The 26,425-nt window shown below is 35.4% G+C and overlaps 3 protein-coding genes across 3 annotated transcripts; 2 read left to right on the top strand and 1 right to left on the bottom strand.

Annotated features, from left to right (window-relative positions):
• Nucleotides 1-5,686: 5,686 nt before the first annotated feature.
• LOC133875888 (ubiquitin-conjugating enzyme E2 27) lies at nucleotides 5,687-9,267 on the bottom strand. Its single transcript, XM_062314152.1, has 5 exons — nucleotides 8,927-9,267; nucleotides 7,994-8,042; nucleotides 6,608-6,767; nucleotides 6,382-6,471; nucleotides 5,687-6,094 (listed from the first exon to the last, which is right to left on the bottom strand). Exons 1-5 carry the CDS (start codon nucleotides 9,102-9,104, stop codon nucleotides 5,987-5,989), a joined length of 585 nt encoding a protein of 194 aa, XP_062170136.1. The 5' UTR covers nucleotides 9,105-9,267; the 3' UTR covers nucleotides 5,687-5,986.
• Nucleotides 9,268-13,065: 3,798 nt separating this feature from the next.
• LOC133875050 (uncharacterized) lies at nucleotides 13,066-20,461 on the top strand. The gene is made up of 6 exons (XM_062313036.1): nucleotides 13,066-13,402; nucleotides 13,975-15,674; nucleotides 15,792-16,043; nucleotides 18,390-18,470; nucleotides 19,530-20,138; nucleotides 20,240-20,461. Exons 2-6 carry the CDS (start codon nucleotides 14,397-14,399, stop codon nucleotides 20,294-20,296), a joined length of 2,277 nt encoding a protein of 758 aa, XP_062169020.1. The 5' UTR covers nucleotides 13,066-13,402; nucleotides 13,975-14,396; the 3' UTR covers nucleotides 20,297-20,461.
• A 3,428-nt stretch (nucleotides 20,462-23,889) lies between these two features.
• Nucleotides 23,890-24,832, top strand: LOC133876390 (CASP-like protein 1F1). The gene is made up of 3 exons (XM_062314659.1): nucleotides 23,890-24,210; nucleotides 24,288-24,411; nucleotides 24,506-24,832. The coding sequence occupies exons 1-3, from the start codon at nucleotides 24,011-24,013 to the stop codon at nucleotides 24,740-24,742; spliced, it is 561 nt and encodes a 186-aa protein (XP_062170643.1). The 5' UTR covers nucleotides 23,890-24,010; the 3' UTR covers nucleotides 24,743-24,832.
• The last annotated feature ends 1,593 nt before the right edge of the window (nucleotides 24,833-26,425 follow it).

The following is a 26,425-nucleotide window of genomic DNA, read 5'->3' as shown; positions in this document are numbered from 1 at the left end:
TGGCGGGTCATGCGTGGTCGATGGTGGCGGGTAGTGCGCGACCGGAACTGGAAGAACAACGGAGAACGGCCGGAACTGGATGAACAACGAAGAACGGCCGGTGGTTGGCCGAAGATGGAGCACGCCGGTGGTGGGCTCGTGCGCGGTGGTCGATGGTGGGAAGAAAATGGGTAGATGGAGAGAGGGAGGGAAAATTTGGGGGGAAGCTCGGTGGGAAGGTGGGAAGAGAAATGAGAAAAAGGGGGTGCTGCAGTGGTTTTGGTTTCAAAATTTGATTTTTTTTTTTTTTTTTTTTTTTTAAACAAAAAAAAAAAGGCATTAAAACTGAAAATGGCCCTTTCCACGTAGAAAAGGGCTGGGCAGGGGCCGGCTCAATTGCCCTTGCCTATCATATCTCCACGCAACTGTGAACTGAGATCCTATACAATTGAGGGACGTATAAATTCTCTTTCCTTTTGCTTTTTGAGCAAGGAATGTAAGGGGTGAGTGGATCCCCTTCTGCCTAGGCATGAATTCTCTATCCAAACATAGGGTTATTACTGATGAGACCTAGGGTTGTCAAAACGGGTTGACACGATTCGTTTGACCCGCAAACACGTTAAGGGTCAACAATGACATGGCCCGTTTAGATAAAAGGGTCAAATTCTCTAAACCCTAACACGGCCCTGCTAAATAACAGGTTGACCCGACCCGTCCTGTCCCGACCCGTTTGGCCAGTTTATTAATAAAATCTATAAAAATAAAAATAAAAACACAAATTTATTTTTTTTTAAAAAAAATCATATTGTTTGAATAATTATATTATTTCACAGTTGAAATATAAAATATTGAGTTGTTTTATTATTTACTTGTTTTGGTTCAACTTCTAAGTTCGAAAACTTGAAAGAAAAAAAAAAAAAAAAACTCTGCTAATTTTTTTAGTCTTTGCCTTTTTTGTTCAAGTTCTAACTCAATAAAAGAAAAAGACTAGTTTTGTTTTTTGTGAGATTTTTTTTTTTAGTTTAGTCTTTACTCTTTAGACAGTGAGAGAAAGAGAGAGATAATATAATTGTTTAAATTAAATTTTTAATGTTGAAAAAAAAAATGTTTAAGTATACGGGTCAAACGGGTCAACCAACGGGCCAAGCGAGTTGACCTTGTAACGACTCTTTTATTAAACGAGTCTAACGGGTCAACCTTTTTATGACCTAAACCCTTTTAAGCTTAACCATAATTCTTTAACTTCGTGTCGGGTTTATGTCGGATTTGCGGGTCGTGTCAAAAATTATCAGTCCTAATGAGACCTTGTCTTTGCTCGAGCAAGAAGACTTTTTTTTTTTCTTTATTTATTTATTATTATTATTATAATTCTCCTGCCACTCCTTTTGGGACAATGGATTGCATTCTCAAAAGCCACAAAGAAAAGAAAGTAAGAAAAAGGTTACTTGTGGGCTATTTGACAACTGAAAGACTTTCATCCAAGAAAAAGTTTAGGATTTTATTTTTTATTTTTTATTTTTTATGCTTTTAAGAAGCAACTTAAAGGTTACTTTTCAAAGCAATTGCAGTTTCTTAAAAAAAAAAGCCAGCTTTTAAAAAGCTGAAGCATTTCCAAAATGACATTAATGCCTATCACTTTTCTGACATATTCGGTTGGTTGGGTCCTTCGAATTTTAGGTCCCTTTGACTTCTCTTCATTTCCTCTCCTTCACCCTTGACCATGCATGATCCCAAATAAGAATGTAGACCAGCCGTCCTCGAGTGAATAGTACATACTTATATTTGACTAATTTAAATTTATTATGAACTTGACTTGAGTTCGAATTTTTTATTACGAGTTTGAGCTTAATCACGAGTTCGAACCGAGCTTAAGCCGCTCTTGAGCTCATTTATCACAAGTTCAAGTTGAGCTCAAGCTCATATGACGAGTTTTAAAAATTAAAAATTAAATTTAACTTGGCTTGAAAAAAAAAATACTGATCTATTGTGATAAAGTGATTCAATTAGCGCTAGTTCCTAATTTTTATACTTTACATTCCTATGAATTGTATACTTATGAGTTAGAATTTAGAAATATTGTGACATTATATGACTATATATTTATAGTTATAACATTATATATATATATATATATATATATATATATATATATATATATATATATATATATATATATATATATATATATATATATATAAATCTTTATATCATATTCATATGAATTGTTAGATCATAATATATAATTTACTCGAGCTCGGCTGGTCTACGTGATTAGATCATTCTTAGTCATTAGTCATACAAAATAATTGTTGTTGTCTTGTTGATATAAATGATGAATCATATGTTTATTACATAGTTTACATTATATAATGAAAATACACTATGCCCTATCAGTATATCACATTAATTTTAAAATTTAGTATCATATAAACAAGGGAGCCGAGTTTTAAATGAGCGAGCCAAGTTTTATACAGGTTTGTATCGTTTAATAATCGAGTATATTTTCGTGTCCATGAATAACTCATTTAATAACCGAGCCGCGCATAAGCCGAACCCGAGCGAGCTCATAGATAGCCTTGGTTCGTTTACATTCCTATCGATATTGATTTAGCACTTTCAATTTCCATTTGTCTGCATAAAAACTGTCGACAAGCTTTTCAATTTGGCTTGCGGTTTGGAAGTTAAAAATACTTTTTTAACAAAACTTAGAAAATGTCTTTATTTGGAAATGCATTTTTTAAAAAAAATAAAAAAAATAAAAAAATTAGCGGTTTGAAAACATGAAAAAAATTCACGATTCCGAATCGCAGATAAAGGAAATATGTTTTTAAAAACACATGATTTTGGATAAACCAAAATTTTATTAAACACTAACTGTTAAAACCCTAAATTCAGTACCTCTAGTCTCAATACTGTGGTGGGTTGCTTCTTTATTGGACCCTTGTGGAGCAAAATTTGTGATCCATTTATGGCCTCTATGCTGATTCTATACGTGGTTTGGAACAAGAAAGGCGTACTGGACAAAGTGGGTTGGCCATGGATACGCAAGAAAAGGAAAGCCATGGATATATTTAATGTATAACCGTATTCTTCTGTAAACCAAAAAGATAGCGCTCTCAATTTTTTACACTAGATGTAAATTCGATACAAATTTAAAGTAAAATTAGTATGTTAAGTTGAAACGTACGACCCGTTTAATTAAATAGATCAAATTAAAATTGACTTATATAATCTTAATACCACAATACGAGTCCAATCCGACACGGAACCGAAGGGCGTGCCTAGAAAAAGGTATGCATAATTTGGCAACTCTTGCCATTAACTCCTGGCCACAAGCAATTAGGAACAGAACAAACAAAAAGCAGGGGAAGTAGCAGAACCTCATCTGTAACTGAAGTGTCAGCTTCCCATTGGTTGTTGACGTTCTGTGGACAGGAGTCCACGACTCAATCACCAATTGAACACTATTTGAATCACAGAAGTCCATCGTTCTTGTTCATAGTTTCCTTGGCATTTGGGAGATTGTGTGGGGGGGGGGGGAGGGATCCAAAAGTGAAAAATGGGAATCTGCTTCTTCCACTGCTGGGACGATGAAACGATACTGATAGGACTGGTGTTGGCTTTGGTCTTAGCAATGGCCTTCTTCGTCGCCTCTCAGCCCCCTCCTGGAAGGAGACTAACAACAGTCTACCATTGCTCTTAAATTACTTCCATAGTTATGTACTTTCTTCCTTATGCATTTCTCTGAAGTTTTGTGACTTTCATTTATCAACAAAAATGGAGCTGTCCAGCACGGTTCTTTCTTTTTCATTGCCCTTCTTCCAATTTGTCACCTTTGGTTTTTGATTAACCAAATACTCTTATTTTTGTTTCGATAATGCTATTTAGTAGGTTGTTATATTACCTATTATACTGCTCGATGGTGTGGTAGTAAAAAAAAAAAAAAAAAACCTCATATCTCACTCTTATCTCACAGGCTAATGTGTCGGTGCCCATCGATCCTTAAATCAACCTTTATCAAAGAAAGAAAAAATTCAAGGGCTGATGAACACTATTACATCAGCCCAATGGAATGAGAGTGAGACAAGAGTTGAGTGTTTAGAATTACTATAGATCGGCACTTGTAAAAAATAAAATAAAATAATTAATAACTAATTTTTACTTTCGTATCACCAAAATTATATAACAATTTTATATCAGTCAACTAAATATCATTATCTTTTATTTTTTACCTAGTTTCTCTTAGGAGTAAAAAAAATCACACTATTTTTCTCTATTAAGTAACAATTTTTTTTTTTTTTTTTTTGATTTTTTAAATAAAGAAGGAATTGAGGGTTGCTTCAATAATACGCCACTCTGAAAACTTACAAACTGATCGGTGGTTGGCCTGGTCCCAGCACAGAACAGGAAACACTTGATTTTCTTGAGTTAGTGGTTGGTGATTGTGGCCTTTTATTTATTGAAATTGAACATCCTTAAATTCTCAAGTACGTGTGGTTGAAAATAGAACGTGCGAATTAATTAGCAGAAAGTAGTGCAAATATTGTACGAGAATGGTAGGAATTTGAACAGGGAGGAGATTTTTGTTCAATCTCTTAAGACAAATATTGTCTTTCCATTTATATAGTAAATTTTTTAAGGAGAACACGGCAATTTTGTTCTCACGATATAATACTGTCCGAATATAACGTGTAGATTGCAAATTCTGAACACTATTCTAAGCAAGAAATGTGTAACAAATGAAGAGATGAAAAAAGATGAGCAATAATTCAAAATTTGAAATCATCCTTTTATATAGAATTATAGGAGTAAATTTTTACCGTTAAAAAATGACTATTGGAAAATGGTTAAAATTCGAACCAAAATTTGACTGTTAGAATTGTATTTGTATAGGTTGAAAAAAACAGGATCATATTTCACACGAAAATAATAGGCTAGTGGCTCGTGCGCCAAGTGTACCTAAGGCACCAATGCAACCGGCGGTGGACTTAGTGAAAGACGATCTCTTATAAAGCATCAAAAGTTCTTCAAACTTTTCAACGAGGGACAAATTAGTGAAATACACAAATAGAGGGAAAATTGAAAATATAAGAAAATGAAAGAAAAACTGATCACATTTTCCATGTCAAAAAAAGTCACTACCTACTACCTGGGACTAGGAGGCTTGGACCTCCATCGAATTGTAAATGGTGAACTCCGGTCTCCAACTTTGACCGGGGAAGAAGAGGGCTTGATACTGCGTAGAAACAAACAAACTTGCCTACCTACGGCATATATATATATATATATATATATATATATATATATATATATATATATATATATATATATATATATATTTTCCTCAAGGCAGCATGAGGCTCGAGGTCAAAAGACCCCTCGTCGGATTGGAGTTCTTATACTCATACTTTGACACAACCAAAACCCGACAAGCCAACATTTAAGGTCTACAATATTTGACACAACCCACGAACATGAGAAGAACATGGAATTAGCAAATTAAAGTTCAAGGGTCTGACCTGCTTAATTAAATGAGTATTGCTAAGATTGATCTATAAAGTCTTCTACTCACGTATCAACAGGACGTGAACCCAACAGACGAACACGAATTGCCACCCACGGCAACTCCCCCAGCCTCTTTGACCCAGGAATTTCAGTAGTTATCCACCTTTTTCATCAAGTCATTCGTTGATTAAAAACAAGGTGCTGCGTGGGACAAATTCCTTCTTGAATTTGGAACATTTCAACTACATCTATACTGTAATAGTTTAGACGACAACACCCTGATGGCAGAAGTTGCTTGACAATAAGGTGATATACAATGATACCGACCCAGTTACATCATAAGAAATGATATGTCCGAGAAAACGTAGTTCACAGGAAATTAATTAAAGACAAAACTAAGCTATTCCAAGTTAAATAACTGTGGGTATAATTTCCAGCCTCATGGTCAGTGGTCCATAAACTTCTGAGTAAAAAAGTTGGAAGCTGGTGCACAGTGCACACCTTAGCCAGAGCAAAGCTTTTCAAGAGCCAAGTTTTCATCACCACCAACTGCTTCCAGAGTACTTCTCACAAGAGCTTCAGGGAAGCCCATCTCCGCAAGTTTTTGCACCTGTACCATTCCAACACTGGCTTACCCAAATTGCCATTGATGTATACATACTACATGATGCAAATGAATAATTCAAGAAAGAAAGAAATTACAAAAAGGTATTGATGTGCCTGATAGAAAAAGTAAATTCTATAATTGAAGAAGATACATTTTCATTCATGAAGATACTGACAGATAACTCATGCAGGTATGTATCTGCTCTTTCACAAATTACATTCACCCGAGAGGGAGGGAGGGAGACAGGGAGAGAGAGAGAGAGATACCACAACAGAGAGACTGCAACATACCTTTTCTTCAACTCCAAGAGATGATGCCTTGGCAAAAGTTTCTGTCCAGTAACGAGCTGTGCCGATAAAAGTTTGATATTCTCTAAGATACTGCACCATCCACAAACAGACACTAATATAGCATGAGATGAGCATCTAACAGGAAAAAAAAAAGACAAAGAAAAAGGTCTTATTATTTCTAAGATACTGAAACATTCACATCTAAGCACTGAATTAAATTAAAGACCTGTTGTGCTACCACAGCATCTTGAGGGTCATCAGGTTCAGGTGCGGAAAGCAGTGCTTGTACAGAAAGAAGGGCTGTCTTCAGAGTTAAAGCTGGGCTCCACTGGTCCTTCAAGATGTCCAGGCAAATTGCTCCACTTTGACTGCTGATATTAGGGTGCCTTAAACAGGTAAACATACATACAAAAAGCATTCTAGTGTTAACCATGTTGGATATACACTGCCCAGATGCTCTGATAATATCATGCATAGAGTGCTATATAACTTTCCACCAACCAATGATTTCTAAAAGCCTAAAATAAGTAGAACAACTTAGAACCCTTGATTTTGTTCAGTCCATTGTGATCAAAATCCGTAGTCTGTATTCAACTTCACAATTATAGGAGAACCTCCCATTAACTCTTTTAACCGGGAAAAGAGTTCTATTAACTTTCGTTTCTAAAAATCATAAGAAGAAATAAAACCCACGCACAGACTAGATGCACCAAGAAAAATGCATCTGTCAGTTTTTATACACTACAATAACATTAATGTCAACCTACAAAGATATCACTGGACATTCAAATGCAGCATAATATCTTCTCTGAAAATATGGAAATGAAATTGAAAAGTTGCAGAAGATAACTTTCATCATTGCTCAAGTTTCACTTAAAATTGAAGATTATCAACTTCAACACCCACCTAACCAGGGATTTGAGTACAAAACTAGAGGACAAGTCCATTGCACACAAACTTTTACATCTTTCTTGCTTATGATGAACATCTATCAGCAACAATGTACTGCAAACTTGCAGAGAAAAAGCACTATGCATCTCCTGGCCACTAGCAGAAATTTAAAAAATTTGCATGCTAAGTCGTTTAAAGAAAAAGAAAGAAAGCAAGAACGATCAGCATTGATGCATCTGAGATCCATATGATATATATCTAACTAGTGGTTGGTGCAATTGACATTGGTAAAGAAATTACTAATAATCAAGCCTTGTAGCCATGCTAAATAGAATGCTTGACTATTAACTTCAACCTCTGCAGGCTCCGTGTGATGACAAAAGCAGAAACTTTGTGATCAAAATCTGACATCCTAATCTAACTTCCTACAGTATCTCGTAAGCTCTTTCCATTTCCTATGCATTGATGTTAAATCATGAAGTCAAAAACGAAAATTTTCAACATCAAAACCTTCACTTTCCTACATTTTTGCTCTTCTGGTCCTTGCGGACACTACAAACAAAAATAAATAGGTAATAACAGTTTTTAAAAAAACACTGTTCACTTCAGCCAATCATATATCTGTCTTGAGACATTCATAGTGAACTACCATGTGTCTCAAATAAATCAAGAAAAAAAAATAGAGATACAAATAGAGAAGGTTACACAATCTTATTCCTACCAAACTTTGGTTGCAAACTGCATTTTGGGAGGCTCAAAAGGGTACCCATCTGCAAAAAGAAAACCCACCATTGACACAAAGCAAGTTAATTGCAACGCCTACATCCTCATTCTTCATTCCAAATACAGCTACCAACTAGTTTAACATTAGCTACAAACAACCAAAGAGTAAAATTTCACGATCCTCTCCCCTACATTTTACCTATCAAAAGAACCACTTAACAATGGGCGCGCACACACAAACATGGAATCTCACACTCACCCTTTCGGAAAAACAAATACACCAATTAAATTTGACAAATTCTACACCTTTAAGACTTCTATACAGACAATTCAATCACTTTAAACCTAAGACCCCAAAGCTAACCCACACAATTGCGCGCACACATTTGAAACAACAAATACATAAAATACATTCGACAAATTTTACACCTTTAAGACTTTGTACACACAATTTTACACCTTTAAGAATTTATCAAAAAAAAAAATCAATCACTTTAAACCCTGATACAAACCTTTGGTAGAACTTAGAAGTAATCCTTGAAAACCAGTTCACAAGGAAAGGGTGTCCAATAGCTTTACATCTGAGATTGCACTTAAGCTGTGGGACACTTAGAATCATAACAAACCCTAACACACACACACACTCAAATACAATCACACAGATAAGAAACAACAAATACACAAAATACATTTGACAAATTTTACAGCTTTGAGACTTCCGTATACACAATTCAATCACTTTCCGAAAGCTACCACACACACTTTTCCCCCAATTACATACCCATTACACAATTCAATCACTTTACCACCTCAAACCCCAAAAAGGTTTCTTCTTTGCACAACATATTAAGCCCTACCCTTGATGAAAGAAAACCAAAACTAAATAGAGCGAAAGTTTTAATTGGAGAAAGCTAAGGGAGAAAACAGAGACCTGGCAAAGAGATGTCGATTTGGAAGGTGCCGCCTTCGTAGGGCGTGCCGATGGGCCCAGGGATAGTTCCGATGAGACGCCCGAGATTGTCGCTTTTGGGGCTGACTCTGATGCCCGATGCCTCAATGTCTCTGCTGCATTCTTGAAGCTCTTTTTGCACGCGAGCGAAGTCTATCATCTTCTTCTCTTCTCCCACTTTGATTCGCTCCTCCAAGCACACACTCGCACACAAAAACCTACAAGACTCGGAGTAAAAGAGATTTTAAAAAGCAATTATCTCTCGCCTCTGTGTTTATGCTTTGCTTTCCGATTTTAGAGGCCGGAAGTGTGAGAGAGAGAGAGAGAGTGTGTGCGGGCGCGCACGCGTATGTGAGCGCGCGTGAGCGAGAGAGTATGTGCGAAATAATTCCATGAGGTGCGACCGTGCGTGCGAGAGAACACGGAAAGGAATTTAATTCTATCACTAATTCTATTTTCTTAAATTTTAAGGTATGTTTTGCTTACGATTTTGAAAAGTTTTGAATTTTGGTTTTGATAAATGTGAAGAATATTTTTTTTAGTAGATTTAAAGTATTTCATGCTTGAGACCTGGATATATATTTTTTATACATCTTTCAAATTAATTATTAGACAGATTCAATAGTTTATTTGTAAAAAAAAAGTGTGGAGATTATATCGAATATGTAAAAATATCATTTTATTTATGTTTTGAAGAATTTATTAATGATTTTAAATAAACTCGTGTGTTTTTTTTTTTAAAAAAAAGATTATATAAAATTAAAATCATTATTATTGAATTATTTTGAGAGATTTGGCTTAAGTGCAATAAAAAAATTACATCATATGTATTTTATTTTTTTTTCGGCATCAAACCCTATTTTGAGACAGCATTGTTTTTAAATCAAACCATTGATATTTATTAGCAAAATAATGAAAATTGAGTTAATAAAAAGTTAAAGTAACACAAATTGATAAAAAAAAAAAAAAAATTATCTAATTTAAAAATTAAAATTAAATTTTGTAGAATCTACGTGTGAAAAATAGGATGACGAGAGTCACGAGACATAGATTGGACTAACGGTGGGGTTGCGGTAATTGGCATTGCCGGTGAAACAAAAGGGTCGAGTAAAAAGGGTTGTAATTTCATTTGGTTTGCGATTTAAAAAAGTGATTTTAAAAAATGCAGCTAGGTATTTGACAAAATTACAGTTTAGCCTTTAAAATCATAAATTAGTCTTTTAAAATATTGCGTTTTAAAAAAAGCACCTCATTGCCTGTGATTTGAATAAGCACTTTTTTGCGTTTTCAAATGTCAGTTTTTTAAAAACGCAGTTTTTAAACGGTTCATTTTTTGCGATTTTGTTTAAAATCGTACTTTTTTTTCTACGAAATCACAATCTCAAACGCACATTTAAAAAATGAGGGACATGAAAAATTGTAAAACTCCTATAAGAAGAGGGAGTTTTAGGATCTCCAATTGTAGATGATTCCGGTCTAATGACGCAAGTTAAATATGATTCCAATTAATAATTACCGAATTCTAGTGCTAACAAATTACACAAGTATGGTGTGACGGTTGAATTGAATTTATATATAAAAGAGGTTAAACTCAGTGTTTCGATCAACATATAAATTATGTAATATATGATATGAGTCAATTGTCCGCCTCAGGCACCCACAATAATTTTATTTTATTTTTCTAATAAAAGAAAAATGACAAAGGAAACAAAATGTGGCTATTCTACCTAAAATATGACTATAGTAAGAAGTTGCACAGGAAGGACTTATACAATGGAAACCGTAGGCGCTATCTCAAGTTCGGCAGAGTTATTGCCTGTCTCAATTCTATTAGGACATTAGTGAAACTCAAAGCTATTAATACTAATGCTTTGTTTGTTTCGACGTAAAATGGTTTCAAGGAAGTCATTTTTCTGGAAAATATTTTTCGCCGAAAACATTTTTCGATGTTTGGCGCGTACGGAAAATCACAAATATTTTTTATATTTTTATTCAATTATATTAACCTATAAAAATCAATTTTTATTCAAAACATATAAATATTAATGTAAAATAATATAAAAATTACCGAATACGAGTTTCCGTCACTGACCAACAAAATTTCTGCCACTTTTACTGGATTATGGCTACTATAGCCAAAATCCAAGATAGAGGTTGGAATTCGGACAGTTTCGTCAGAATCTGAGTTGGAATAGAACGGCCAGACTCCGGCATACTGGCCGGAATCTACCAGAGCTACTGGAATCCGACCGTTTTTGCCAGGATTTTCTGGCCAGATTCTGTCGGCTGTTCTGGCTGGGATATTCTGGCCAGATTCGGCCGGAATCTAGCCTATTCTGACAAATTCGGCTATTTTGGTCAGATTCCGGCCAGATGGCCGGAATGCTATGAATTTGGTCACCGGAATCTGGCGAAGATGGCCAGATTCTGGCGACATTGACCTGATGTTGTCGGATTTCGGTACCGGCAAGATTTCGGTAATGATCGACTGCTTGAATATGAAGGTTGACTGTATCGTTTAAAATGGGTCGAATGCGTCTAGCATCTTCGAAAAATGATTTACGCTTTTAAAAAGTGTAAATTATTTTTCAAAATTTACTAACCATTTTTTGTCAAACAGAAATCATTTTCCGGTTGACTATTATTTTCACCTCTACCAAACACCGAAAAATGCCGAAATCATTTTAAACCGAAACAAACAAAGCATAATAAGATTATGAATTCACATTTTAAGGGCTGAACTTTCACCCTAATGTATGCTCAAATACTGTGATCTTTTTTTTTTTTTTTTTTTTTTTTTTCACATTAAGGTATCCTATTCTGTAAAACTTCTCAAGTCTTTCTCAACATTTTGTAGGAAACCGACCTCACCCGTATGTTCGTCTTCATACATGTGCGGGCCGTGCGGCCTTAAACTAGAGCTGACCTCAAGGGAGAAGAAAAACAAGCCTCAAATCATAGCTTGGTTGTAGATTATCGTTTGTTATAGTATTAATTAAAAAATTATTATTTTTATTATATTAAAATTTTAAAATAATTAATAATTTAATATCAAAGTAAAATAATTTTACAATTTACCCTATTTGAATTAAAATATTTCATATATTAGGCTCCTTGTTATAAATAATTAAATTTGTTATTTTGTATTTATTTATTCACTCACAAGCTTGGAAACAACAATCCAAAAGAAGAAGAAAAACAAAAACCTATTGAATTCTCTAGAAAAAGTCATTATAAATTGAAGCGTGGTTTTTTTTTTTTCTTTTCTTCTTCATGATTAGCACTTAAGAGAGTTTGTCTGCTGTACAGCCTTTACTCAATTTTCTTCGTTGGACAGTTTAGTGATGGAGGACATCCCACAAGCAATCATCATATCATTCAAAATATGAAAGAAAATCTGGCTGGCACCCATAAAAATCACCTCCTTGGATCCTTTTAGAATTGCTACTATTGCTAGATCAATCAAGTTACAAATGGTAGTAAAACCATTTATTATTATTATTTTTTAATTTCACTCTCTCAACTCTCTTTCTCTCATATGCATCATGAGTCCAATGGCTCAAGTGCTGTGGCGGCAAGCATGGCGGGACAGATTTCTTAGCTTCACATAGCTATTTAGACTATTGGCGTTTCTTAACAGCATGAATTGAGTATGAACACGGTTGAGCTTCAAAGAGGAGTGATGGCAAATGGGTCGGCAATAAGCGGCGAGTGACAAGCTTTAATGTTTTTTCTATGGTTGAAAAAAGAGAGATCATTAAAAAAAAAAAAAAAAAACCATAAATTTAATAAATAAAATATGAGAAGACGATGATATTTTTGAAAAGTTGGCCGTTAAAAATTAAAAAAATAAAAATAAAAATAGAATTTTAACTAAAATTTAGCTACATTTTTGACTTGGTAAAAATGGAGGGTACAGGTACACATTGTTGGCATTGGAGGTAAGCAAAGGATAAGTCATGGCAGTAGAAATTTGATGTCGACAGGAACGTGTAAAACAGTAAAAGAAAAAAAAAAGAGAGCCGCAAGTTGGAAGCACAAACAGACAGCATGTCACATGCATTTTCCCCTTTTGCCCAGTTGTGGTATTCAAGGTACAAACGCAGCCAGCCAGAGAAATCTGGCTAAAGCGATGACGACCCATCATTTTTTTTTTAAATTTTTCTCTTTGGTTTTTTTCTAAGCCATCCGCCAATATTCATCACCTTTTCGGCTTTTCCTTTTGGTGCGTCTAATCAATGCCCAATACCCCACAAACAGATATACATCAAAAGTAAACGCAACATAGTTTAAGAGAGTCGGAGAGATGAACATGCGAGGAACCGTAAGGAGAACAGAAGAGACCCGGAGGAGAAAAAGGAAGAAGAAAAGCTTAGAATAACAAAGAGAGAGAAATTGGGTTTTTGATTGTTCTTGCTTAATTCTATGCTATGTTTTGTTTGATCGCAAGCTTAACTGGTGCGTTTTTTTTTTTTTTTACACAGACCCCCTTGATGTGTTCGTTTTCGTTAATATATATATATTTTTATATTTGAGTGAAAATTAAGGAACAGCTTTGATGTCATGGACATCATAGAGTTAAGTAGCGGTTTTGAGGTTTTGATGTTTTTGACGTTGCAATCTGTTGTGGTTGGGGAGAAATTGGGAAAAGGAAGGGAATTGAATGGGGGGAGGGATGATGGGGTTCTTTGATTGCATGCTTCAATTAATTTTCTTTGTGCTTATTGTTTGTGTCAATGAAAACGGTCGGGTTCTGGTTTTTATCCGTTGAGGTTTACATTTATTAGGCTGAGAGTGTTCCAGAATTTGTTATCGGTTTATTATGAAGCAAGACTGATCAAATTTGATCATTTCTATTATTAGTAGTTGTAAAATGAAAAGTTACTTCGAATAATTAACTTTATATTATGTTCTTACTATCGTAGTTATATTTTATTTTAAATGATTATTGTTTGGAAAAAAAAGAAGAAAGGATAATGAAGATTGCAGATGTATTTCTCATTCACTAGTCTTTGTTTTATCTACTCCAGGATATGCACTGATATTTGGAAAACCATGAATGTCACTTTGCTCTTTGCTTCCTGGCATGAAGGCGAAATGTGGATTCCTGCCTGTTCTTTCAGATTCGTGGTTCTTGACTGAGTTTATCCGTACTATTTAGTGAAGTGCCATGGTTGAAATGGGATTGCATTTGGTAAATAGATTTAATACTCTCGATCAAAGAGATGATATAGATATGAAATCAGATTAGACAAAGTTGCTTCTTTAATTAGTGGGAATTAGTGCATGTGAAGTTTTAATTTTCTTTCTGGGCATTGGTAGGGCTGGGCAACTTGATTTTGGTTGTTCATTGGAACTTGAAAGTGGAATGAGGGAATAAATGTGTAGGAGTAGATAGGATCAATAAAAGAAGACCTAGAATATTCAGAAGAACAATACACTGAACTGTAGAATGGGCTTGCCTCAAGTGTCCTCTGGCAGTATTGCTGAGGAAGTGGCAGCATCACTGAGCTCGTTCGTGCAAAATCCACCTAGAATTGTTGCTGTGAGAAGTTGTGACTTGAGTGCAATGCATGGAAGAAATCTGGGCAACCACATTCAAGTGGATATTCCATGTGCTTCTTTTGGAGAGTTCCAAAGGAGAACCATCCCAGAGTTTCCAAAGGAACCAGATTGTTCAAGCATGCATAAAGATGGCAGATCCAGCATGCATAAGTTGAAGATTAACTCTATGGAACAAAATGGCTTGTTTCCTGGTATCAGTGGACGGAATATTCAGACACCTGTTCCTAGGATTGTGGGTTTTGAATCAAGGGCTTTAAATTCTCCTATTAATGTGTTTGATGGAAGCCAATCTTCTTCTACCGTGGCTAGTATAAAAGATAATCCAAACGAGGCCACTGGATCAGTGGTCAGGAAGCGGTTATTTTCTCCTTTAAATGGGATGCTTCTCACTGATCAATTTAATGGCGATTCTCTAGACATTGGCAGTGGCGTTGATCAGAGTAATTTCAATAGTGGTAATGATCCTCAAAATGTTTCTATGTTACAAGAGCATAAGAGAGCTCATAAAGGCGACTCCAATTATTTCAATTCTCCAATATGGTCTCTGTCATGTTTCCCACAGTGGAAGAATTCATTGGATGATAATTGTGGAACAAAGTCCATGTTTCTCACTGATGGCCCATTGCTAGGAAAACAGGAGTCTCAATGTCATCATCATTTTATATCGTCGCCTGAATTTAATTACTTGGGAGAATCAAACAAGGCAAGGTCCCAAACAGGGGCAATAGCCATACCTCCAACTCCAAAAAAGGTGGTTTCACCTCCCTTGTCTTTGTCTCCCCTTGGTCCAAAGTGCCCTGAAAGGGTGAAATCTACAGGAGGGTGTGAGGATAATACAACAGAGTCAGATGATGACAATATAACTTTCAAGGACATGGAACAGTCGCTTGATGGAACTTTCTCAGGCTATTTTTCTTCCGAAAAAAACGATATTAGGATGCCAAGTAAATCATCAGAAGATCTTGATAATTTGCAGAAGAAGTTTGACCTGTTTATTCCTCAGAATCCCACTGGCATGGGACAGCATTGGAGTCATGATTCTGACTTTACTTCCCATGTGAAATTGGTTAGATCTCTGAGTGGACTGCCAGTTAGAAGGTCCTTGGTTGGTTCATTCGAGGAGTCTCTTTTGTCTGGTCGGTTATTATCTGCAAAAGTTAGTCAGGTTGGCATTTAAATTCAGTCCTGTGATATAAGTTCTTATTTCTGTATTTGATTCAAAATAAACTCACTATGGTTTATAACCTGGCATTTTTGTTTTATTTTTTCAAAAAACTTTCAGAGGATTGAGGGTTTCCTTGCTGTTCTGAATGTTACTGGAGGGAATTTCTCACCTAAATCACAGAAACTTCCATTTGCTGTAACCAGTGTGGATGGAGATAACTACTTATTGTATTATTCAACAATTGATCTTCCCGCAAATGTGGCAGCAAGCAAGTGCAGGGGTGCCAAAATGAAGAGGAACCTTACCATTGACGAATCACAAGCAGAAAAGAGTCGCATGCGTATACCTATGAAAGGACGCATACAACTAGTAAGTGGCTATTCCTTGAAATTTGTGGATTTTCAAGTAATACATATTAACTTGCTTTTCATTTGTATCTAGAGGAAGGCATTGAGTTTAGGTTAAATTGCTTTTTCGCATTAGTAGAGCTCTTGGTATTCAATGATTATTCAGAAACTTTCAATAATTGAAATTTTGGATTTAGACCCTAATTAAGAATTAGCTCAATTTACGAAACAAACAATTATCAAATTAATCACCACAATCAAAATAAGCAGAAAATAAATCAACACACAAATTGGGTGACGAAGTGGAAACATTTTTTAAGAACTCTTTAGAAAGTAAAACCACTTCTTCGGGGGCTAGCCAACTCCAAAGGGATCCACTATAGAAGACTTACATTACATATTGTTCTACTTATAAAACCTTGTAACTATGGAGATCCAATCTCGTAATCCTGGTAAATGACACGTTCACCTTCCACCGCAATGGCTCTAGAACCCCTGGCCTTCTTCTATATAGATCACCTTCACGAGCGAACTCCGTCTGCTTTAAAAGTAGAACTTCGGTGGCCGCAAGCTATTCTATGGTTTGAAAGGTTAAGAAGAAACTAGCAGAAGGTTTATATCGGTTAGGCTCAAGAACAAGAATAAACCACTTCAAAATAATTGAGAAACTACCTCTCCTCTCCTTTAGAAGTCGTGGGTTACGATGCTTATATAGAGAAGAGAAAAATCAGGGTTTTAGGTCAAAGTCGGTGGAAATTATGACAGCTGCCAGCTAGGCTCAGTTGACCAAGTCATAAGCTCAGTCGATTGAGCATTAGGGTTTCAGGCTTAAATTGCACAAAGCCCTTCCTCGGTCGACTGAGTGTTCCTTAGACCTTCTCGGGTTTTTATACTAGAGATGCTGCACATTGTTCAGTTGATTGAGCAAGGCTGAGGGGTCGACCGAGTCCTTCTCAAACTTGGTTTTCGATGCCAATTCAATTGAAACTTGATCCCGACTCAACCCTAAACCTAATGCTTACAACCAAACATGTTTATGATACGTTTAGAATTTTAGGTCTTACGTGGTAGCACATGTGGCAGTACCGAATCCCCAAGATATCAGTGAATAAGGAGTAGAATCTCCGTATATTATTTCCCTAAGTGTTTTAGCTAATAAGGAATGTATTTTCCATTAGTTTATTTCCTTTGTAGTTTATTTTCCTGCATTATATTATGATGGCTAAACCTAATGGTTATGTCTTATGACTTAGCCGTCTTCTATATAAGTGTAACCCTAATCAATAAAATAGCATGCTGAATTATTATCAAACCTAGATCTTTTTGGTTGTTTTGGAGATCAAGGCTCTCTTGAAGTAGCCTTTATCTCTTTTTCTTTGTTCTTTTTACTATTTGATTGCATCAGTTTAGTCACTGAATTTGCCAAATAAAAAACCCAACAATAATGATCATGTGGTATAGGAGAGTTTTTTCTCTCATTATTTTATGGTATGCAGTTCCCAATGTGGGATAAAGTAACAAAGATATATGTAATGGGCAGCAGAGAGGGAAATTTAGAACTTAGTCTCAATATTGAGAGCACTGGATTTAGGTTGGTATTAAGTCCATTAGTCACATCTGACATTTACTTATGTAATGACTTGAAAATTACTTCCTAGTCCCTTCATCAATTCTAAAGGGAGCAGCTTCTGACTTCTATGTGTGAAAAACAACTATGAGATAGAAACAGTGTTTGAAAAGATGCATGAGAACAAAGATTCTCAGAAGGAAAAGAACATGGATGCCTTGGTGTAAAAGTAACTAAGATTTCTTGGGACCTCCTTGAGTTGTTTTTATCTTTTATTTTTTTTGTTTTTTCTAGGCACCTGCTTGAGTTGGTTATCTAATGGTGTTTTTGTACTTTCATTGGCTGGTTAGCAGGCCTCTGGGTCCATTGATTGTAAAACAGTATCAAGCATGCTGTTGGCTTCTTTCTGGCTAATGCTTGAGTTTCTAGCTAATTATCTGCAACTCACTTTTTTTTTTTCTTTTTTCTTTTTTTGTGTCCCATCAACTAGAAGTTTCTTATGCTGTGATGTTTATTTTTATTTTTATTATTATTATTATTTTTTATAGATTATGCTGTGATGTTTAAATTGCAAGACAAGAGTTTGTGCCAAAACTGCTTGCCAGCAAGACAGAAATTGCCAAAAAAAAAAGTACCCATCTAGCTCATATAAGACGGTGGCTATTCTTACATGAAATCAATGCCTCAAGACAAACATTGTCTACTAGTTCATGTATTTGTGCATAGCATGGTTGATATCTGATGGCAGTACAGCTCAAGAAAAGGTTGCCATACACTGACAAACTGAATTGCTTATTGCAGGTTCTCAGCAATCCAGAAAAGACACCTATCCACACTTTCTTTTGTAATTATGATTTGAGTGACATGCCAGCTGGTACCAAGGTAGTTTTCCATCACAAACAGACGTTTTTTTTTGTTTTTTTTTTTCAGTATTTAGCAATTCCTTTGCATGATTAATGATGTGATTTCTACTCGGTTCTTTTAGAAGTTTGTCAGTATCTTTTGCTTCATTTAAGTAACAGCTATATTGGCAGGTATTTCGAATTTTGATATGGATTTGAACACAGTCATTTTATTTCAATACTTTAATTCGGGATCTGAGCTATATCACCATAAGATACATTACTTCTGTCGTTTGTTAATCTGAAGTTTAGTAAGTACAAGAATGTTTGATTGCTCGCAGACATACATGTAATGAGAAAAAAGTTGATCCATGACAGTAAAGAGGTCAAAAGGAAAATTGCGGGGCACATAGAGGATTGTGGCATCATGTGATATCTTTTAACATCCCATTACCATTGGAGGGAAGGTGGGAGATAAAGTAGTGGGGGAGCATGTGATGCGGCAGATAAGTTTGAACGGATGCAACTGGACTAGGCCCGAGGTCAATCCAAGCTCATCCTGAGCATGATCTCTTTCTGAAATTTCTTATCCAAAAATAGCCTTAAGTAGCCCACACTCTGCATACTTACATTAATCATAAATTTTGCAAAGATTATAATATAGATCTGTATCCTCGTGGTTGAAAAATCAATATTGTATGTGCTGAGCTACTCAAGTCTTTGGTGATGCTATATAACCTGCATTATATTATGTGTTAAAACCTACAATTTCATATAGTCCAATCTTGGCATGTTTTAAACTGACCATATTTATATGGAATATGTTTTTCTCTTTCTAAATGCATCTATTGTCAGTGGCCTTGTGTTCTCATGGTTCAAAAATCAGTACTCTATGTGCTGAACTACTCAAGTCTTGTGGTGATGCTATATAACCTGCATTATATTATGTGGTTAAAGCTACAATTTCATATAGCCCGATCTTGGCATGTTCAAACTAAACATATTCATATGGATTGTGTTTTTGCTTTCTAAACATGTCTATTGTTAGTGGCCTGAGATTCTTATGATGGTTATTTTCATCTACATGTTAAAATGGAAGACATTTTTGCGGCAAAAGATCACTCTGGCTCCTTCTGCTCCAACATCGATGTCTGGGATTGAAAGACCTAGAGATCTTCATTCGAAAAATGATGCCAGACCCTCTTTGATCCCAAACACTAGTCATACCATGCAGCTTAGCGATGGTGATGCTAACTCAAATGGGGTTGATGATGTGCATATGGAAATTATGGAAGCTGGAGGTTCTGGCTATCCCGAGCATATTGCTGCTCAATCCCAAACCAAGAGAGAGGAGAGCAGAGTGACCTTGCATTTTGGTGGATTCGACAGTCGTGCAAATAAAAAGACTGGTAGGGAGGACAACTTTCCATCAAATACGAATCATGTAACTGAAAGCAAACCTGTATACAGCCCTCCAAAGATCAATGAGAACGCTACCACCCCTGGTGTTCTGCGCTATGCTCTTCACCTCCGTTTTGTATGCCCTTTACCTAAGAAATGTTCTAGGTCAGCCCAGAAGTGCAAATCTGATTCCTTATCTGAACCAGCTACGACGAATACGGATATCAAAGGAGAGCGGCGCTTCTATTTGTATAATGATTTGAGGGTGGTCTTCCCCCAACGCCACACAGATGCTGATGAGGGCAAGGTATTATATATAATTCATATATGTGTATATACATGTATAGCATGTTGGATGCCAGCTTGTTGCATGTCCTTATAACAATTTGTGGTGTTTCTACATTGCAGTTACATGTGGAGTATCATTTTCCTTCAGATCCAAAATACTTCGATATCAGCAACTAAAATGCACTGTATATTCTCTCATCCTTGTACATCTTTGTTTCAGATGAAAGATCCCTGTACATACTTTGTACATATAATTTGGTTGTCTTTTGGACAATTTCCCCCCATTCATTTTGTAAATATAACTTTATGTTCAATAATTAGTCAATTTAATGTTCTTAATCATTCTCAGTCTCAATTGCTTGATATTTCTTTATCTGAAACTATTGGAGTAAAATTGTACTGGACAAATGAAAAGTCTCTTCAGTTGAAATTTGGCCAAGTTAGCAGGTCGGATAAAGATCTTCTACAATTGGATTGTAGGCAAGTGAGTCCTGCAGGCCTTTACCCTCTTTATACCAATCCGGTAGTCAATTGTAAGGGATCCCGATCCTTAGTTGATCAGTCCTACTAATAGGCTCGAAATTCTTGGAACTTTCTCATCTTCCTCTTTAATTTCAGTTTCATTTATTCTACCACAAGGGATACTGGTCCCATCATCCAAAGCAGACATTTGATACTATCTAGAACCCTAAATTATTGAATACTCATAGGTGAGTGAACTTGCCAAAAAAGAAATAAATACATACCTTCAAGTCATTGTTGATAGAATGGGCCGTTGTAGACGTTAGTTGCAGAATGTGATAGTATGTAATGATCTTAAGTGTCCTATATGGATTAAGTAGTACAATCTTAACCGTATATGTATAAGCTCTTGAATATCCTCCATTTACAAGTTAATTTTTAGGAGCGAATTTTACTCAAAATTGATATTCGCAAAACCACTGCAGATAAATGTCATAACTGGGGCAATATATTACAGTTATTAATGTTATTTTGCGTGGCTGTTAAGGAAAATATTGTTTTGCAGTTCGCTTGATTATCATGACATGTCATAAATGGGGCGAAAATTTAATCCTTTGCGTGGTTGTTAAGGGAAATATTACAAGTTTTGCAGTTCGCTTGATTATCATGAGATGTTTCTGACACAAGTTGCTTTGGAAATTGTGGTGTCTACTTTCCTGTGAAAGTGCAAAAAGATCCATTTTTGTTGCTGGAAAAAAGTATTTCTTGTGATCTTGGTTACCAAAGTTGCATCCAAGAGCAACCCAGTGGGGCATTTTCTTATCAAAGGAATTCAAAATGACATGAATGGTGAAAGAACCGCAATTGGGCATAGGATTAAATTGCGTTGGAAGGCAACCCAGCTATCAGGATTTGGATGGGAAAGGCCTCTAATTCTAATCAAGTCTTGGGTTATATATCCTTATAATGCCCCCCATATCATCATTAGGTCAAAAATGGTGCTAGGCTCCACTACTTCCCTAAAAATGTTGACAGAAACTGTCTTGCATCGGAAGGAAAATACAATTTTTTTTTTTTTTAAGAAGTGAAGTTCATCGCATAAACTATTTAATAGAAATGAAAGGTGAACGATAGAGACAAGTTTTGAATTCATAACATTTGCTCTGATACCATATTAAATCATTATTTCTTCTAAAAACTTAAGCTCATAAGAAATGAGGATGAAATTTAATTATTTAATTTATATTCTAACATGATTTGATTACCATCAACCCGATTACACTAAATTCTATAAAGTAATTATCCTATAAGAAATATATACCTGTTAAGGAACTATATCATATATTCTAACAAGCCATCCCAACTGAACTTGCAAAACATTTGATTTTGTGGTCGTGACCACCCTGCGTGGTGGTTGGGGGCGGTGTCGATCAGAAGAGAGTGCAAATTTTTTTATCTGACACGTCACAACTATCATGTCATAGAGTAAAGAGAATGAGAGGAAAATGAAATATGTTTTTCTTTTAAAAAAAAAAAAAAAGTAAAATGGAATATTTTAATAACTCATTTGTTGGCATGCACGAGCTCACACCATTAATGCAGGAGGAAAAAGACAAAAAAAAAAAAAAAAATGATTCAATATAGTTTCTGTGATAAAGAAAAGTTGCTTCACAAAGCTGTGTGCCACAAATGAAAGATGAAACTTGTACGTATTAAAGAAAGAAGATGGCCACCACAAGCTTTATATAACTTCCCATTGTGGGTGAAGGATTGGGATTGTAGGTACAAACTTCTAACGTGTACAAGACCTCCTTTCACTTGCATTGTCTGCAACTTTTGAAAAAGCAAGTGTCCTTCATCTGAAAATTTGGATAACATAAATACATTTTCATATATTCCACCAATTTATTGAAAAGCTTTGAGGTAGTTAGACTATCCAAATCTAGCAATAGTTTTGCCAAGCAGAGTAGTATGGACTATGATATGGGATAATGGGAGCTTTCATATTACTAATTAGGCTTTGATTTTTGGACCACAAACCCATTAACTAACTAGATTTGAAATATAGGTTATCATGTTGATTTGAGTGATGCAAATAGTGTCATGAGCATTGCAATTACTCTATCACTAACCTCTGCATAAATGTGTAATGCTACTTACTTTTTATGGTTATTTATCATATCAATTGACGTTGCGTGTTTGAAGTGGCTTCCAATATCAGTCACTTAAAACACGTTACAATGTAAAATGTGTATAATAAATCGGCGTGAAGAGTAATATTACTCAATCTAAATAAGATGTTTATGGAGAAAGTCTAGCCTTTTCTTCCCTCGAGTTGTTGCAAAATATTTGAGATACTATAATTTTTACTACAAGTATTTTATAAACTAATGTGATGGTCTGTATTTTATGAAAATGAGTGTTACATGGCAGTACACATTTTAATGACTGACGTTGTAAGTGTCATGTAAACTACTATATCAGTTTATAAGGACTTCCAGTAAAAACTATCGTACTCTTGACAGTGCTCGAGTTGTTAGATATAAACTGATTACCGTGTCAAAGTTGGTTAAGCCATTTTATCGGATTGAAATTTTCAGCAATTTTTTGCTCAAATTGTTAAGCCCATAAGGAAACTCACCTGTCCAAATAAATTTTAGACTACCTAGCTGCCTGTCCAAACAGGTGAATCCCATGAATATTCTACCTAAATTACTAACAATTTAGACAAGAAATTGTTGGATATCCTTATCCATTTTATATCTTAATACAATTTTACAAGGAAGCTTACAAATCTCTGATTTTGTGACGGGTGTGAGTAGAAGTTTGTAGTATTTAAATGCATGAGGGACATCCGTTACTACATTCAAGTCAACCCATTAATCTTCTTTTCTCTTCATTGATTGGGTTTCAAGGAAAAAATTAATTATAAATTACTCCGCTGTTAAGCCTATTTTGGCAAAAATCATCACAAGTCAAATTATCTAATGCTCAGTATCCTTATCCAGTTGAGAAATGCTAGAACATCTTCTGGTGTTTTCTTAGTGTTCTCCTAGAATGACATAGATGTAATTAAAAAATTACATTTATGTCCTTTTAGATGGCATAGTTGTAATTTTAAATTAAAAAAATTACATTTATGCTATTCCAGAATAACACCAGAAGAACACAAAAAGATGCTCTGGCATTCCTCTATCTAGTTATTCCAAAGAACTTAGCCAAACTGGACTAAGCTCCATCATCATTGTGGCCTAGAAAGATTCCTGACCTTTTCTCTGCTATAAATACTCCCATTGACTTCATCCCTTTCTCTCTATCCTTTCATCTGCTTTAGCACTTCTTTGCCTCTGTATATCTCCCCTGTTCCAGCTTTGTTTTTACTCTGCCTTCTACAGCTTTTTTCTCTCTCTTTTTCTGAAAAATCTCGCAATGGCTAGCACTGAATCCAAGTTTCCTCAGAACCCACCTCCGAAAACACAAAAGATTGTTCTTGGAGCCCAAATTGGCTTGAGAATTTTGGTAATTGGGACTGCATTGGCTGCAACATGGGTGATGCTCACTTGCAGGCAATCGACAGAGATTATTGGCATGACCTTTGATGCTCGATATAGCTACTCCTCTACTTTCAAGTAAGATCGAACAGAAAAGAAAAAAGAACCACTTGAATATGTAGGCCATGTTTGCTTATTCAACCTTCCATTTGCAGGTTCTTTGCTTTTGCAAACGCTGTTGCATGTTCCTTCGCTCTGCTGTCCTTGCTCTTTGTCTTCTTTTTCTGTCGCCAAGGCCTAAACCCTTCCAACTACTACTACTTGTTCCTACATGATTTGGTATGGTTCTTTTTTTCTCGCGTTTTCAAGTCTCCAATTACAAATATTTCAAGAACATTGTCTAACAATTAAATTCTGGTTTTGATTGTGACAGTTTATGACGTTGTTGGTTCTTGCCGGATGCGCGGCCGCAACTGCTGAAGGGTTCATCGGACGGTATGGGAACAGCCATGCGGGTTGGACTCCAATTTGTGATAACTTTGGCAAATTCTGTAACCAAATGACAACTTCTGTCATACTCTCTTACTTGTCCCTCTCCTTCTTACTCACGCTTACTATCACCTCTGCTAGCAAGTCTAGACAGATTCAGGTTTCGAACTCCTTGATTTAGCTGTATGTATCCAAGGAAGTATAAGAATAAGAAAAAGATGATGATGGAGGACATATATATATAATCTGTATGATTCTGTTTTCATTACAACCCCAACTTCTTGATTTTCCTACTTTTTCCATATGCAAATAGGAATAAGAAAAACAGCATGTAGTAAGTTAAGAAAAACGAACGATTTTAAAGGTCGAATCACAATTTTTTTCAAATCGCATGTCTGGAAACCGCTAAACCAAACGGAATTAAGTTAAAATGGTCCTATAGATAAACAAGTTTACATTAAATAGAAGGGATGGCTCTTTGTGACATCATAACAGAGACACATGCTCTTCCTGAGCTTGCTATGGATTAACGTAGGGGCCAATGAGAGACTCACAGTCAGAGACACTAAAATTCAAAAAAAACCCCGAAAAATATGGCCCATTTCATTGACCATATTTGGGACCCTCAATAATGTGTATAATTTCAGCTACAAATGAGGAGTTGCATGATTCTCTTGGCATAGAAGGCTGAGGTAGGCAACAAAATCAGCCTACCCCAAAACCTGACCCAGCAGGACTACCTTTAATAATTCATAGAAGGGTATTGTTTTTATGGTTTAGATGTATTCCCATAATACCCTCTTGCTTTTATGGTAGTCTGAAACACTCCCTTTTTTCGTTCTTCAACTTGGCAAGAAAAAGTAGCTCTGTATTTCATTCCCATGTAAAATATGTGAAAAGAATACGAACAAACATGCAGTATTAAGGGCAACAATCATGGCAAGATTCAATCTTTATGCTAGTATTGAGATTAATATACAAAAATCAATAATATTTCATATTAATTTATTTTTCCACAAAGAACCTCACGAGTAGTCATATTATCTATTAGTGTCTAAAAAAAAAAAAAAATTGTCTGTTAGTGTTAGAGTAATGCTATACACCATACTTTTATCCTACTTTGTGGATGTGATTCTGTCATTCAGTCATTGAATCATTTTTTTTATAAAAAAAAACAAGGGCTGATCCAAAAGTAGATTAACAGTTTCACATTAACAAAGTGAGATAAAAATGTAGTGTGTAGCATTTCTCATTAGTGTTATATCACTAGTTATCCCAAAAGTTTAAGTCGATAAGAAAAATTAAATTTAATAATTTAATTAATACTTTAATTCGCCTCCTCACATGTTAGCTCAAACTCTCCCTCAATAAGTAAAGTTCAACCCATGAGATATTTAATTAAAATAGGGTCAAACTGTAGAGTTGGGATTTAAGTTCAAGACCTCTATTTTGATACCATGTTAAATCATCACTTATCCCAAAAGCTTAAACTGATAGAAAATATTAAATTTAATTGTTTAATTAATACTTTCGCCATTAGTATTGCCACCGATTATTAACCCACTAAAAATAGTGCAAAGGCCCATTGTTTCTTTTTTCATGATGTTAACTCTCATGTTTGTTAGAGCTGACAAATTTTGACACGACTTACGAATCTGACTCGACAAATTAAAGGGTTAAGGCTTAGAAGTCTGATCCATTTAATTAAATGGGTCGAGTTAGGGTTAACCTATATATTCTTATATTTATACTTTGGCACGACCCAAACCCGACATATGACATAATGACAGGCAATTTTTAACATGACCCGCGAACCCAACACGAACCCAATACAAAATTAAAGTGTTAAGGTTGAAGGATTTAA

Source organism: Alnus glutinosa, chromosome 8, assembly GCF_958979055.1.
Source record: "Alnus glutinosa chromosome 8, dhAlnGlut1.1, whole genome shotgun sequence".
Taxonomy (NCBI): Eukaryota; Viridiplantae; Streptophyta; class Magnoliopsida; order Fagales; family Betulaceae; genus Alnus; species Alnus glutinosa.
Note: the sequence above shows the minus strand (reverse complement) of the source record. Positions and strands in the feature narration are given on the sequence as shown.

What these genes read in the sequence shown, in the direction of transcription:
- LOC133876390 (XM_062314659.1), top strand. Translation starts at nt 24,011, where the DNA reads ATGGCTAGCACTGAATCCAAGTTTCCTCAGAACCCACCTCCGAAAACA. An exon ending in AGCTACTCCTCTACTTTCAA is followed by an intron (nt 24,211 to 24,287) that starts GTAAGATCGAAC and finishes TTCCATTTGCAG; the next exon opens with GTTCTTTGCTTTTGCAAACG. An exon ending in ACTTGTTCCTACATGATTTG is followed by an intron (nt 24,412 to 24,505) that starts GTATGGTTCTTT and finishes TGATTGTGACAG; the next exon opens with TTTATGACGTTGTTGGTTCT.
- LOC133875888 (XM_062314152.1), bottom strand. Translation starts at nt 9,104, where the DNA reads ATGATAGACTTCGCTCGCGTGCAAAAAGAGCTTCAAGAATGCAGCAGA. An exon ending in AATCGACATCTCTTTGCCAG is followed by an intron (nt 8,043 to 8,926) that starts GTCTCTGTTTTC and finishes TTCTTTTTGCAG; the next exon opens with ATGGGTACCCTTTTGAGCCT. An exon ending in CAGTTTGCAACCAAAGTTTG is followed by an intron (nt 6,768 to 7,993) that starts GTAGGAATAAGA and finishes TACCTGTTTAAG; the next exon opens with GCACCCTAATATCAGCAGTC.
- LOC133875050 (XM_062313036.1), top strand. Translation starts at nt 14,397, where the DNA reads ATGGGCTTGCCTCAAGTGTCCTCTGGCAGTATTGCTGAGGAAGTGGCA. An exon ending in TATCTGCAAAAGTTAGTCAG is followed by an intron (nt 15,675 to 15,791) that starts GTTGGCATTTAA and finishes AAAAACTTTCAG; the next exon opens with AGGATTGAGGGTTTCCTTGC. An exon ending in TGAAAGGACGCATACAACTA is followed by an intron (nt 16,044 to 18,389) that starts GTAAGTGGCTAT and finishes TGCTTATTGCAG; the next exon opens with GTTCTCAGCAATCCAGAAAA.